Source organism: Protopterus annectens, chromosome 11.part0 (assembly GCF_019279795.1).
Source record: "Protopterus annectens isolate FY-2018-M chromosome 11.part0, PAN1.0, whole genome shotgun sequence".
NCBI lineage: Eukaryota > Metazoa > Chordata > Ceratodontiformes > Protopteridae > Protopterus > Protopterus annectens.
The window spans coordinates 7028645-7044318 of NC_056745.1; the positions used below are offsets into that span (position 1 = coordinate 7028645).

General features: G+C 41.1%; 1 protein-coding gene across 1 annotated transcript in view; it reads left to right on the forward strand.

Moving 5' to 3' along the window:
• The first annotated feature begins 13756 nt into the window (after positions 1 to 13756).
• The window catches only part of LOC122815968 (zinc finger protein 705F-like), a 230604-nt gene continuing 228686 nt past the window's right edge, over positions 13757 to 15674 (forward strand). Inside the window, exon 1 of the mRNA XM_044088852.1 lies at positions 13757 to 13950. Within this exon, the coding sequence (XP_043944787.1) occupies positions 13939 to 13950 (12 nt within the window). The 5' untranslated portion in view covers positions 13757 to 13938. The remainder of the gene's footprint in view (positions 13951 to 15674) is intronic.

The window sequence follows — 15674 nt, forward strand, 5'->3', positions numbered from 1 at the left end:
GCGCTTGAGTTTAACTTGGTTCGTTGTGGATTTATTTGGTACTTATTTTCGTATTTGTGTACAACGTGCAGTTTCGTATTTGAAGAAGGCACAATAAACTTTTGTATTCTAAGCTGTTGGGCCATTCGTAGCTTTATTTTACCTGGTTGGTAAGGCTGTGTCGGTTTGAGAGTTGTTACTTTGTTGTAGCACTGCTCCATCTTACTTAGGATTGAAGTTTGCAAATTAGTGAGGAGAGGGGTACTGTAAAGAAGGGAGGGAAGTAAAAAGGTTTTTGCTAGGGAAACTTTGGTTACTGTAGTTAAGAAATGTTTGTTTCTATATAAGAGTCACAGTTTTTGATGAGTTGTCTTTCTATTTTGCTGTATATGGTGGCGAAGAAAAGTTTGTTGTCAATGATTACGTCTAGAAGTTTGGTTTCCTGCACTATTTTATGACAGTGTTGTAAGATGCAAAGATGTTGAAATGATCGGTGACAGGGAAGGTGTTTTGGGGGTGGAAGAGTACTAATTTAGTCTTCTCTGGATTAAGAAAGAGTTGGGCATTTTTTAGCCAAGATTTGACTGCAGCAAGCGACTGCTGAGTTTTTTATAGGTTCATAGGTGTGTACTAGGCTAATGGTCTGGAGCCTTTACAAGCTTAGCCCATAGGATTACCCTGGCATCGTGCAGTGAAAGCAGTTCTGGTAGTGATTGGGATTTACAGAGTATGCTGGATTCATTAGCATATTGAATGAGGGTTCCAGGGTGGGAGGAAGTGTGAAGGTTGTTAGTAAAAATGTTGAAGAGCAGGGATCTGAGTTTAGAGCCTTGATTGACTCCAGTAGGGATGTGGAGAAAGGGTGAGAGATTGTTGGACCATATATGCCTTTTATACACAGGTGAAGGTACTGGTGTCAAGTGCAGTTTCATAGGAGTTGAGGAAGCCAATTTGTGGATTGAATGATATGGCAGGGTATAGGGAAAAAGCTGGGAGGAAATCTGTGAGAAACTGCGTTGCGTATTGGGGAGATGGTTAGAGGTGATTACTGATGTGTATTGGTGAATGGAGGTATGTGAGAATATACTTGCAGCGAGGTTGAGAATTACAAGTAAAGATGTTAGGGAGGTTAAGAGGTGCCTGTCTACTGTGAGGGTGGGTTTAGAAATTGTAGAAGTGGTCTTTATATGTTAGAATGAAATACCAGGTGTAAGTAGATATGTGTGTTATCTAGTGATATGTGAGCAGCTTAAGGTAAGGTTGGAAATGTGTTGTCTTCAGGGTGGGCTTTGACAGTTCTGGTAGGTGTTTTTGTTTTAAAATCTGTGATACGCGGAGGGCAGATGTGATTGGTCAATGGTAAATTTGTGGTGCAGTGTTAGTCTGATGTGTGTATTAATAGGTGGGGTGAAAAACATAGGAGTAGTAGGAGAGAAGGAGGTCCACCTGAAGCTAATGTAAGATAGTTAGAGGTCGTGTTTATATAGGGAGGACTGAAGTATAGTAAGATGCAAACAATTATAGTGAGAGAAATGAGATTCAAAGTGATGGAGAAAGGGGAAAGCAGATCAATTTGGATTAAATAGAAGTAGGTAAGCTATGCATGTAATGTGAGGGTGGGCAGGGTAGAGGTGTTTATAATTGGATAAGGAAATTAGAGGGAGTGGTTATCAGGGGATATGAGTAGAGGCCCTGGGGCTGGGTGGGATATGGGGGCAGGGAGAGGAGCTGAGTGAACAGAGTGGGAAGAACCAGACTGCAGCTATCAGCAGAATCCTATCACTGGAAATGTAAGTAGAGTGCAATAATCGGTATTTAGACTATTACAGAATATTTAATGACAGGAATGCAAAGGAGAGGGTAAAAGGAAGGGAAAAGCAAGGTATTGAGCTATAGTATAAGGGAGAGATTACTAGATATGACAGAGTTAACACAAAGCAGTGCCAGTGGGTAAAAATGAGGGAAATTTAAGGGGGGTACAAATATTTGCAGAGAAATAGAAATGAACAAGAAGGGTGAGATTAAAAGTGGTGTCCAGTGGTGTGCAGAGAGCCTTACAAAGAATGTATAGGGTACAGGAGAATGACAGAATTATTTTCAAACATTTACTTTATTTTGGTGTACTGCAGACTGGAGATTTAAAGCACTGAGCTTGGTGTAGGTGTTACTTGAAATTCACATTGGGTGACTTGTAGACTTTTACAACCTAGGAAAAGAGGGTAAGAAAGTAGAGGTAAAACAGGTGAATGAGACACGTAACCAACTGAACAACACAGATAAGGAAGGAAAGACAAGCTGGAACATATAAATAAATAAACATAAACAGGACAGGTCTACGGATGGAAAAGGAGGAATAAAAACAGTAAAAGAAAGACTTCAAGCTGATATGGTAGCTTATTATTAGTGTTGCTTCTATGTTCAGTTCAGCACCCTCTTATTAAGTTCATAGAAAAAAAATCACAAATCTACACAGACTGCCTACCCACACCTACACACATACTACCTACTCATACCCCATACCCACCCACATACTACCTACCAAAACCCCATACCCACACACATACTACCTACCCATACCTACATGCATACATCTTATCCATACCACATACTTAAACACATACTACTTACCCATACCCCATACCTACACTCACACTACCTACCCATACCTACACACATACTACCTACACATACCCATAACTACACACATACTACCTACCCATACCCCATACCCCCACATACTACATACACATACCAACACACATACTACCTATCCATACTCCATACCTACACTCACAATACCTACACATAGCCATACCTACATGAATACTACCTACCCATACCCCATACTTTCACCCAAACCTACCTAATCATACTCCATACCCACACCACAAACATAATACCAACCCATACCCAATACCTACACAAATACTACCTACCCATATCCAGACACATACTACCTACCCATACCCATACCCATACACCTACTACCTAACCATATCCCATACCTAAACACATACTACGTACCCATACCCACACACATGCTACGTGCCCATACCCCATACCCGCACACATACTACTGACCCCTACCCCATAACTACAGACATACTACCTACCCACAGCTACACACATACTACGTGCCCATACCCCATACCCACACACATACTACCTACCCGTGCCCCATACCTAAACACATACTACCTACCCACACCCCATATCTACACACATACTACCTACCCATACCCCACACCCACACACATACTACCTATCCATACCCCATACCTACAGACCTACTTCCTATCCATACCCAGACACATACTACTTGCCCATACCCCACACCCACACACATACTACCTACCCATACCCCATACCTGCACATATACTAACTACCCATACCCCATACCTACACACATACTACCTACCCTTAACTCATACCTGCACACATACTACCTACCCATACCCAATATCTACACACATACCACCTACCCAAACCCCATACCTACACACATACCACCTACCCATACCTACACACCTACTCATACCCACATACATACTACATGCCCATACCCCATACTCACACACACATACTACCGACCCCTACCCCATATCTATACACATATCACCTACCCATATACCATAGCTACACACATACTAACTACCCATACCTCATACCTACACACACTACCTACCCATATCCCATACCCACACACATACCACCTACCCATACCCCATACCTACACACATACTACCTACCCATACTTCATACCTGCACACATACCACCTACCCATACCCATACCTCCACACGTACTACCTACCCATACCCACATACATACTACGTGCCCATACCCCATACTCACACACACATACTACCGACCCCTACCCCATATCTATACACATATCACCTACCCATATGCCATACCTACACACATACTCTCTACCCACGTCCCATACTCACACACATACTACCAACCCATATCCCATACCTACACACATACTACCTACCCATACCCTATACGCACACATATACTAACTACCCATACCTAAACACATGCTACCTACCCATACTCCATACCTACACATACCACCTGCCCATACCCCATGCCTACACATATACTACTTACCCATACCCACACATATACTACCTACCCGTACCCCATACCCGCACACATACTACCTACCCATACCCCATACCTACACACATACTACCTACCCATACCTACACACATACTGCCTACCCATACCCTATACCTACACACATACTACCTACCCATACCTACAGACATACTACCTACCCATACCCCATACCTACATGCATACTAACTACCCTTACCCCATACTTACATGCATACTACCTACCCATACCCCATACCTACACACACACACACTACCTACCCATACCCCATACCTACACACATACTAACTACCCCATTAAACATTCACATCACAGCTGTACCTGCACCCAACTTACATATATCTAACTTATCAGTACCTCATCTCTAACTTTGGTAAAAAATCCCAGTTATGCCCAGAGGAGCATGTTCTAAAAGCACTACTCGAATTCAGTCCTGTTGTCTTTATACTTCTGCTAAGAAGCAACATTGAGTTAATCCAAGACCACTTTTAACAGTAATGCCTCAATTCATACCAGTAAACAGCATCATATTATCTGCTCCTTCTTTAACCATTTCCGGACTACCTATTTACATCAATACCATCTTCTATCCAGGAAGCAACTTGGATTTTGGTTTGGGCAAAGCACCATAGCAGCTATTTACTCTCTCACAGATGACATGCTATCTAATATGGACAAAGGTAACCTCATAGGAGCTGTATTTTGTTGTCCTCACAAAAGCCTTTGATCTAATAGGCCATTATTCACTATTTGACAAATTAATTGAAGTAGGCATTAGTGACAATGCAAAACTTTGGTTTATGTTTGTAGACTTCCTCACCAATAGATACTTCATAGGTTCATAGGTAGGTACTAGGCTATCGGCCCTGGGGCCTATACAAGCCCAGCCAAAAGGGTACCCTGGCTTTTGTCACCCAAGAAAATTATTTTCCTGTGCCACTGTCGAGCAGAGCCACAGAGGTGATCCCTGAGGTGAATTTCCTATTTTCCATCCAATCATCAAGATTTTTCTTGAAGAGTGCTAATGAGGAGCTGTGTTTGATATAGATAGGTAGTTTATTCCAGAGTATGAGAAGTCTCTGGGACAGGAATCTATCCCTCCAGCATGTTCTGTTTATTGTGGTGACAAGGTTTAGGTCCCTAGAGCATGTAGCTCGGAGGGATTGGGATTTAGTATGTCCAACAGCTCTGGGTTTGACATAGCTTTGTATGTTAGGCAGAGATCTGCGATGGAGTAAAGCTGGAGTTTTTTGAGACGGTATGCTTAGGGCATCTGTTTGAGGCCAGTAATCCTCTTTGTGAGGTATTTCTGCGGCCTTTCCAGTTGTTGTAGATGTCTTGTGAGGTACATACCAAAAGGGGCATTGTACTCTATAATGGGTCTAATGAGTGATAAGTAGAGGGGAACAATGACCTCTTTTTTTTTCTGGCTGAGAAACCTTTTGTGATGATGTGTGCCATGTAGAAGGATTTCTTGACTACTGTGGTGATGTGATTATCAAATCATTTGTTCGAAAGTACGTTATAACGAACAAACAAAGTAGATGCCCACTTCAGCGAAAGTGCACTTTTGCTGAAGCCTAGTCACCAAATCAGCTGATTAAAAAAAAAAAAAAAACACAGAAAACATGTTTTGCAGGGGGGCAAGCCCCCCTGCACCCACCATGTGTGTGGGGGGGGGCACCCCTACTTAAATATACCAACTCTGAGATAGCAAACAGCGAGTAAAAGGGAATATTCCCATTCCATGCTGTATTGTGATCTCTGTACTTCGTTTCCGAAGTTTTGGTACTTCGAACAACTGGTCTCAACAAAGTGGGTTTCGAAGTACTGAAACTTCGTACAAATGAAGTAAACCCATATATATATATATATATAGATAGATATAGAGATATAGATAGATAGATATAGATAGATAGATATAAGTATAGATACATTGATAGATTTATAGATGTATAGATAGATATAGATAGAGATACAGATGTGTATAGGTACTTGCTTTTTTTAACATCTACATGAATCTGTAATTATCTTTTGTTCATTTCTTACATAATCCTATTCACCTGGGCTGCACCTGTAAATGGTCTATTGAGATTAGTGTACTACCCCAATAAACAAATATAAATAAATAAAGTAACAAGTTCCAAAGCACAAGCCATGAGAGTCCTTCTAAGATTAAGCGCTTATTTTGATTAGTAAAAAAGCTATTTAAATCTATGATTGGCTTGTTTTTAATTTATAATGATTGGTAGTTGATTGGTTGTGTATGAGTTTTTGACACAAACCTGGAGAATATTTAAATGGTATGGAAACATTTTGTAAAAAGATTCTGATGAAGTTTTATGGTGAATATATTAAAGAACAAAAGTGCTTAATCTTAGAAGGACTCTCATGGTTTGTCCTTTGGAACATGTTACTTTAACAAATAAATAATTGTTTACTCAATTCTAAATCTTTGTGTACAGATGTTAATGCTTTTAGCCAGCAGTTAGATATTGTGTCTGGGTTTTTAATTTAAGAATTTTTCTTAATTTTGTTTCTGCTTTTCTGAGTGTTATCAGTCCATGCTCTGGGCATTTTTTTTCTGGCTATACTGCTCAGACAAGCTCCACGTGGGTTTACAGAGTGGTCCTAGCAGCAGGGAACTCAGAAAAGCGACTACCTTCTGGATTTGAGTATCTTTGCTTTTTTTTCACTTGAAATAGCTTCTGTAGCTTACCTTGAACTAGCCTGAACTGTTTTTTAACTGATTGCTACATTATTTTAAAATCTGCACTTAAAGTTACATTTTAGTTGAATTTGATCGAAAGTTTGCTTGTTTGTTTGTTTAATGTAACTGTGGAGGCTGCCCACTAAAGTGTGCTAGCCTGTGTAACTAATTTATCACTGTTTCTGCATTTTCTGTGTGTTTCTACCAAAAAAAAAACAAAAAAATAATCCTTGTTTTCCCGCCTTCCTCGACTAGTTTAGACCAGTTTACAGGCATTGCTGTATTCTGGGCTGTGGTGTAGTTCCTGTGTTGTCCATTACCTTACTTGGATAGAAGGAAGTTTCTTTGATCACCAGTGGGAGTGGGGAGCCTTGAGCAGCCTACCTGTCCTTGGGGGAAGTGACCTCAGCACAAGAAGCTGTAGTAATTGGTTGTTTGGGACCATTTCCAGCTCTTTTGTTGTTCACTGTTTAAAATCCGCGTTTGCATGGCTTTGCACGGTCGTACGCATAGCACAGTGCCGGTTAAACGAGGTTAAACTTTTTCTGGCTCCGCCAAGTCTGTTCTTCAAATTTTCCCTTAAGGAAGCTCTACTCTTAGTATAATCAGACTACTCACTATATTATAAGCCTAGCACTTGTTCTCAATACTTCTCTACTAAGTAAGCACTCTCGTACTAAGTAAAGCACTACATCTACTTACCACCCCTGTGAATATCCACTTCCCTTAAAGGTATACCACTCCCGTATACTGTTCTAGCATGTCGAGTGGTAGATTACTGGCGTCGTCTTCAGTTCAGCTAGTCAATCTGGGCATCTTGAGACAATTCTACAATTGTCTCATGTACACAGACAATCCTCTCCTCCTCCCAATAAACACAAATACATGTGAGAGATGCAACTATATAGCCAAACTGGAGGCTGAACTCTCTCATCTCAGGGCTGGCATGACCAGACAGGAGGAGATGGCAACCACACACACAACAATCCCAGTCCCACATAGACCTACCACAACTGCAAACCAAACACATAAAAACACAAAGACATACTCGGAGGCTCTAATAAAAAACTTACCAAAACAACAGAGGCTCCCAAAGCAGACATCCAAAAATCCACCACCTCAAAACAAAACACATGCAACACATACTTCAATAAATCAGTGTGTCGACCAATCACAGCCCTTAAGGCCAAACACCTTGCCTGATACACTAGTAATAGGTGACTCCATAGTCAGACACACTGATGTCCCACTGACCAGGCTGAATAAGGAGAAGGTGACTGTGAGCTATCGGGCGCTAGGATCCGCCACATAACACACGCACTCAGGTCACTCCAAAGCAAGTACAAATATGACTCCGTCATTGTCCATGCTGGTGTGAATGACCTGAGACGTACCTCCCTGGACTACATGAAAAGAGACATAGAGGAGCTCTCCGATTATGTAGCCCAGGCTGGTATGACCCTGACCCTGAGCAGCATCTTGCCCTCACCAAGAATGATACCACAATACAAAGACAAGATGATCAGCTTTAACAATTGGCTCAAGTAGTGGTGTCATTCTAAGGGGATCCAATGTCTGTCTGCCTGGGATGATATGTTGGACAAGCCACACTGCTTCACATGGGATGGCTTACACCTGTCACCACTGGGCTTCCGGATATTGGCTAAGGCTCTTGCCACCACCCATAGTGCCTTTTTTAGGCAAGGCTCAAAAGACAAACCCACCTCCTTAGAAAACAAAAATGGAAAAAAACTAAGGGTAATGTTGCTCAACGCCAGAAGTCTAAATCTCAAGATGCAGGCACTTGATGCACTCCTCAGCATGGAGAACATCGACGTCTGTGCAGTAACTGAAACCTGGTTCAAGGCTCCTGAGAGCACCCCAGCTACCAGGCTATACCTCAGATCATGCTTTTCGGCCCCAAAACCTGGGCCGAACCACAAGGAGGGGGAGTGTCCATATTCATAAAGGACACCCACACCTCCAGGTTAGTAGCAACACATGAAGCATCAGAGACCATACAGGTGCAACTAACCATAGGCAAAACTGCTATACAACTGGTAGCATGTTACAGACCACCCTCCCAATCTCAAGAACCCCACTCATCCTTCCTGAAGACATTGGAGGATATGAATGTATCACAAAATACCATCATACTGGGAGACTTCAACTACCCAAACATAGATTGGGTACATTATTCTAGCCCTAATACCCTAGCCCAAAGGTTCCTGGAATTCATAAATTCAAATGCACTGGAACAACTAGTCACCTCTCCCACTAGGGGAGATAATATACTAGACCTGATCATCACAAACATGGGGACAAAATGCTCCACACCGAAGTATACCCCTCACTAGTGAGATCTGACCACAAACTAATCACCCTGGATATACATATCCCACCTCCACCCCCAGCACAAAAGACCACAGTGAAAAACTTCTCAAAAGCAGACTTCACTCTTCTTAAGACTGAGATGGTATCCTTTAAGCCCACTGTGCCAGTGGATACCACATCCCACAATGCCGAATCCTTCACAAATGCTTTCTATGGACATCTCCAAGAATGCATGGATCATGCAATCCCAAACAAATCCAAGTCCCTCTCCACCAAATGTAAGCGTCCTGTCTGGTGGACCTCAGCCATAAACAAATTGTATAACAAAAGAAGGAAGCTACTGCACGACAGAGCGAAATCTCATGAAGGGAAGACATCCCTGATCAACATTAGCAGAAAACTATGTTCTCTCATAAAAACATCCAAGGCAAACTTTGAGAGAAAAATCGCTAAGGACACTAAAGATAACCACAAAGCCTTCTTCAGCTATGTTAGAAACCTGGGCGGAAACCCTCAGATATGCTCAGAGTTGGTTCACAACAACAAAAAATACACTGAACCCACAGATATTGCTAACATTCTGGCTGACAGGTTCAGTGCAAATTTCTCGCCTCCTTCACCCCCAAAAGAAGAAATACTTATCCCAGCTGAATGTAATCTCCCTGTCATCTCAGATGTCCAAGTGAGAACCGCCCTAAACAAAGCAAAAAACACAGCATCAATGGGACCTGACAGTATCCCAGGGTGCGTGTTACGTGAACTCCAAGAGGAGCTAAACCCACACATAAAAATGCTATTTAACCTTAGCCTTACTTCGGGATATGTACCTGAACACTGGCGTACAGCAACAGTGGTCCCACTCCACAAGGGGGGGTGCCTCTACAGACCCTGGAAACTACCGCCCCATAAGCTTGACTAGCCTGGTCTGCAAAGCTATGGAGAGAATCATTATGGAACTCATAAACGGAGACATAGGGGACCTACAGACGCTTGACCCCACCCAGTTCGGCTTTGTAAAGGGCAGATCCTGCCTTTTAAACCTGGTTGACTTTTTTGAAACAGTCACTAGAGCCATTGATGAGGCAAAGCAGTCCATACAGCATACCTGGACTTGGCTAAGGCCTTCAACACAATACCCCACTCAGGCATCATAGATAAGCTAAACAGCTTAAAAGTAAACCCTTATGTCACTAGATGGGTTGCAAACTGGCTAAAGGACAGAACCCATAAAGTTAAAATCGCTGGAGCAATGTCAGACTCAAAGCCAGTCACAAGTGGTGTCCCACAGGGATCTGTCCTGGGACCCCTCTTGTTCAGCATTTATTTCTCAGATGTTAAAGCAAACATGGGAGGGCTGTGGCTGACAAAGTTCACAGATGACTGCAAACTAGGCGCCATAGTCGATACACCAGCAGATACACACATCCTACAAAAAGGCCTCACTGAAACGGACAACTGGTGCCGTAGTCACGGCCTTAAACTAAATGCCAAAAATGTATAGTCATCCCTTTGGAAAAACAAAGTACCCACAAATTATCACATAGACAGCAACCCACTGAGTACGGAAAAGTAATCAGAGACCTAGGGACCCAAGTAGACAGCGACCTCTCATTTGACACCCACGCTGCCAAAGTGGTTAGAAAACATTCCACCTTGCACACCTCATCATGAAGGGTTTCACATCCAGATCCAAGGATGTCATTGTACCCCTATATTCCTCCCTCATCAGACCCATGATTGAGTACAATGCCCCATTTGGTATGTACCTCACCCGGCACTTGCAACAGCTGGAGAGACCACAAAAGTACCTCACCAAAAGGATCAAGGGTCTCCAACATATGTCTTATTCTGCCAGACTAAAGAAACTTCAGCTCTATTCAGTAGCATATCGCCTGCTCAGAGGTGATCTCTGCCTGACGTACAAGGCCATGTCCAATCAGGATCTGATGGACATGCTCCACCTCAAAAAATCCAAATCCATCAGGACCACGAGAGCTAAAGACTTAAACCTCGGCACAAGTATGAATAGGACATGCTGGAGGGATAGATTCATAACCCAGAGGTTTCCCATGCTTTGGAACAGGATCCCAGTTCGCATTAGGCAGAGCCCCTCACTGACTCTCTTCAAGAGAAATCTGGATGAGTGGATGGGAGATCGTAAGTTTACCCCAGGGGTCACATCTGTGTCACTGCTAGACAGGGGCACAGTAAACTAATTCTATTATATAAGGGGACCTTCACTGTGTCACTACTAGACAGAGGCACAGTATTCTAGATTTATTCTGTACATTTTTGTACCATTTCATGGGGTGGCAAAAGCCACATCACTATGGCTAAGCTTACAAATGCCCCAGGGCAGATAGCCTAGTACTATACTATGAAACTATGAAACTGTACACCGTCTTTATGTTCAACAGGATCTTCATAAAAACTTTTCTAAAATGTGTCTGTTTATTCTTCTTTTGGTGGTGGTTCTCTTCCTTTTGCTTTGTTTCCAAATTCTCTATAAAACCTTTTCTGTCATCAACAAATTGCTTATTTTATAATTTTCCTTTATATTTATTTTCATACCTTCTACGTTTTTCTGCTTGTGCTGTTATTCTTAGTTTATTATTGTTAGTATATTATAAATGTTGGTCTGTTTTGATACTGTGCATTGCTGTTACCACATCTCTGTTTCTAAGTATTTGTGATCATCTGCTCCCTTTTCCATATAATTCTTGTCTTAATTTCTTTCTAGTGTTTTCTTTTAGTTATGTCTATAATGGCAGTTTAATTTCCCCTCCTGTCCTCTCCTACTCTATGTTTTTGTAATAACACTTTAACTGTGATTAGTTTAGCTGCACAGTGAGATGTCCTATTTATTTCTTTTATGCCACATACTTTTTCTGTAATCTGTTTTAATATGTATATCTGTTTATCCAGCTGCTCTCATTCTCCAAAAACCAAACATCCTGTAGATAAGTGTGCATTGTGTGTGTGCGTGTGTAATTTTGTGCATCTAATAACAAACCTGGCTTATCAGGGACAGCGTCCATATGAGTATGTATGTGAAAAAGCAAGGTCCTTACTATAGACCTGGTTTGTCAGGAGCAGTATGACTGCATGTGTGAAAACACTGATTTTTCTGTGGAGACACAGAATATTGCTGGACACATGTAACTCTTCTTGGCAGCAGTAACACACACACACACACACACACACACACACACACACACACACACACACACACACACACACACACACACACACACACTCTCGAAAAAGTTAACAACTTGGTATCTTTCATAAATAAACATAAATTACATCATTTAACTTCTGGCCTCTTAGAGCTTTTGAGAATGTGGTCGCCCCCATTCCTGAGATTGGAGTTTGACACATGCTTACTGTATGCCTTTACCTTGGATCCCACCTTATGTAAAACCAGGCCTTCTCAGAGGTGTGCACAGGAGATTGCAATACCTTGTGTATACAGCAGCAAACAATGCAGTAGTTATTTCTTTAACTTTTCTGACAATCAGTCCTTTATAAGCATGCACAGAAAGTTGTTATAGCTTTTGCTGAGATCTGAGGAAAGTGCTGTCACTATGTCTAGGTGGAGTAACATGACACGGGTGGCACTTCTCCTTATAGTACCAACTGGACAAACCTGACTGCTCCCCTGCTGTGGATTATCAATGTACTTCTACATTCCAGTTAAGTGAGAGTATTATTTCACGAACAATAAACTTTAGAAGCAGAAAGACAGTTTTGTTAAAATACTTAGACATATTGCGTGATTTTCAGTTTACTTATTTGTCTAATGCTATGATGTAAAAGGCAAAGTAAATATGGGGTTAAAGGACTAAGCGCTATGCTCGACAGGTGTACACTTATGCAGAATCATAAAATGAGCCTGTGGTACTCATAAATTAAAATAATAGAGAAGGCCGCCTCATGCATTCCATTTGTGTGTTCATGTTTCATAATACCATTATTTAGTGCTGTGAAAATCTTTCTGAATATCTCCATCCCTGACACTCTTTAGGAGTGCACATGTCCCATTCCCTTCACTATTATAATTCTAACAATCTGTCAGGACATCATTGTTAGCTGATGAATGATTAACTGTGATGCCTTTGAATTAGCAAAAAGACACCTGGAACACAAATATCATTTTGTTGCAGAGATCATGTTTTCGGGCACTCACTAGTAAAGAAAAAAGAACTAAAGGAAAATGTAATCCGGACTAGATATGAAAAACACTATTTCATAAGGTCCACCTCCTAAAAAGAGTCAGTATTTTATTCTACAATAGTTTGTTAATGCAATGGGATATGAACATAAAACAGAAGAGAAATTATGATAATCCAGTACTTTGCTATAAGCTATACTGCATGCAACAATACCATGTTTATATTTCCAGGTAAAGTTGATTCCTTCAACAGCAGACAGCAGTAGAGCCGTGCTGTCAAACTGCAGCACACCTCATCAAACAGTACGTCCTGAACCCATGGCTTGGTAATTTGAGCCCTCCTCTTCCCTCCTCCCCACCTTCAGTCCTGCTCTAAACATGCATATTAATAACAATATTTGCATAGTGTTACCGGAGACAATTCGGTGATGCACAGGAAGTTGCGGTTGGGTGTACAGAAACTGTTTCGTGCGTGTGTGTGGGGAAGTTAGCAAAAAGTCCATTTTCGCAGCTCTGCTTATTTCTGTCGTGGTCTAATTGCTGGATTTCTGCAAGTGGTGTTTGTATTCATAACTAATACAGTCTGTGGCTTTAGAGTGACAAATAGAAGCATGAAGCTGGAGGTAAGTTAACAGTAGTTATTGGTTGGGGCAAAGTTTAAGTGGTTTGACAGACGCACAGTTTAGTAAATGTTATATAATTCACATCTCCGATGTCAGTACCGTTAAACCTCCCTGATGTTTGATTTTTTTTAAATTGTACGTGTTGGTGTGGTGTATGTTGTCGACTGAGTAACTTTGTTTTAAACTATTTTTGTTTAATATTTCATAATTAATATGATGTTTATTTGTAGCACGACGGGCACGCCCATTCCTGTGCGAACTCGGTGGTGGGTTAATACACTTCAATTTCGCCGCATTTCTTTTTATTTTGTAACTGTACTTCATTTACGTAGGAATTATTTTATTTGGTGTTATAACTAGACACCGCTCCTTGGCTCAGTCTGAAAATGTTCCATGGAAATCAGTCCTTTTCCACAGAAAACAAATAAAGTAAATTAAAAACTGGAAACCAGTTCTTTCTGTTTTCAGCAAAACTGTTTTATGTGCAACGCATGATTGTGTTTTCCGGTGTAAAGTAGTGATCTCTATGGACCTTTTTCAGACTAAAAATTATTAAAGGTACATACTCCCCTTATCAATGTTTTAAGAGGAAGAAATGTTTATATAAAATGAACATTACAACATTGTCGGAAGCACGTCAACCTCTGTATCAAACCTATAACGAATTCCTTCAGGTCTGATGTCCTAATGTGTTGTAATGTCTATTTTATATTATATAAACATTTCTTCCTCTTAAACATTGATAAGGGGAGTATGTACCTTTAATAATTTAATATTTTGTTTTTTAGGAGGAGTCCTAATTTATATGGCCAGCCAATGATTTTTCATTGTTGTTCATTGTTATTTAGTTGGCATTAATGTTTTTTATATAAAAGGAACGGTGGGAGACGAAAGCACTAAATATATATTTTTTACTATTGTCCATTGTTGCCAATAAATAGTTCCAAAAATAAAACAATCGGATGTGATTATTGCTAAAACGAACAATTTATTCTGGAAGACCGCCTTTATTGTAACCGAACCTGATTTTTTGGTCACAGTGTTTTTTGGTTTGGAGTTATTGATAAATGCATATGCAGAGTAGTGCAAAGTAAGATGGGAGATTAGCAATTCAGATCAGGATGCAGCACAGCTAACCTAATGTTCTCAGTGAGACAGCTAGTTGAGAAGAAGCTAGAGATGAAGAGTCCAAATAGGCATTCTTAGACTTGGAGAAAACATGACGGGATCCTAAGAAAGCTGATTTGGGCAGTCCTGTGATGGCTTGAAGTCCCAGAAGCATTGGTAGAATCAGTGGTAGCTATGTACAAGGGCCTAATGACTTGTGTACGAACAGTGTTTGGGCTGACAGAGCGGTTCCCAGTGGGAGTGGGTGCACATCGCTGTGAGCCAACTGTTTATACTGCTGATGGACTACATTACCAAATAGGTCAGAGGGAACAGATCAACAAAGTTGGTGTATGTAGACGATATGGTATTACAGGGAGACTCTCTGAGAAATAACTTCAGCAGGGATAGGAGAATTGAATCCAAAACTGAAGACATGTGGGATGAAACTGAGTAGAGATAAGATGGTGGTAATGGCAGCAAATAGGGGGAAATAAGTAACTGAGAATTAAGAGAGAAGGGAAAGTAGTGGAACAGATTAACAGCTTCGTGTATTTGAGGGGAGGTTAAGGAGAAGGGAAGTCTTGAATGAGGAGGTCAAAACACTGGTGCTACCA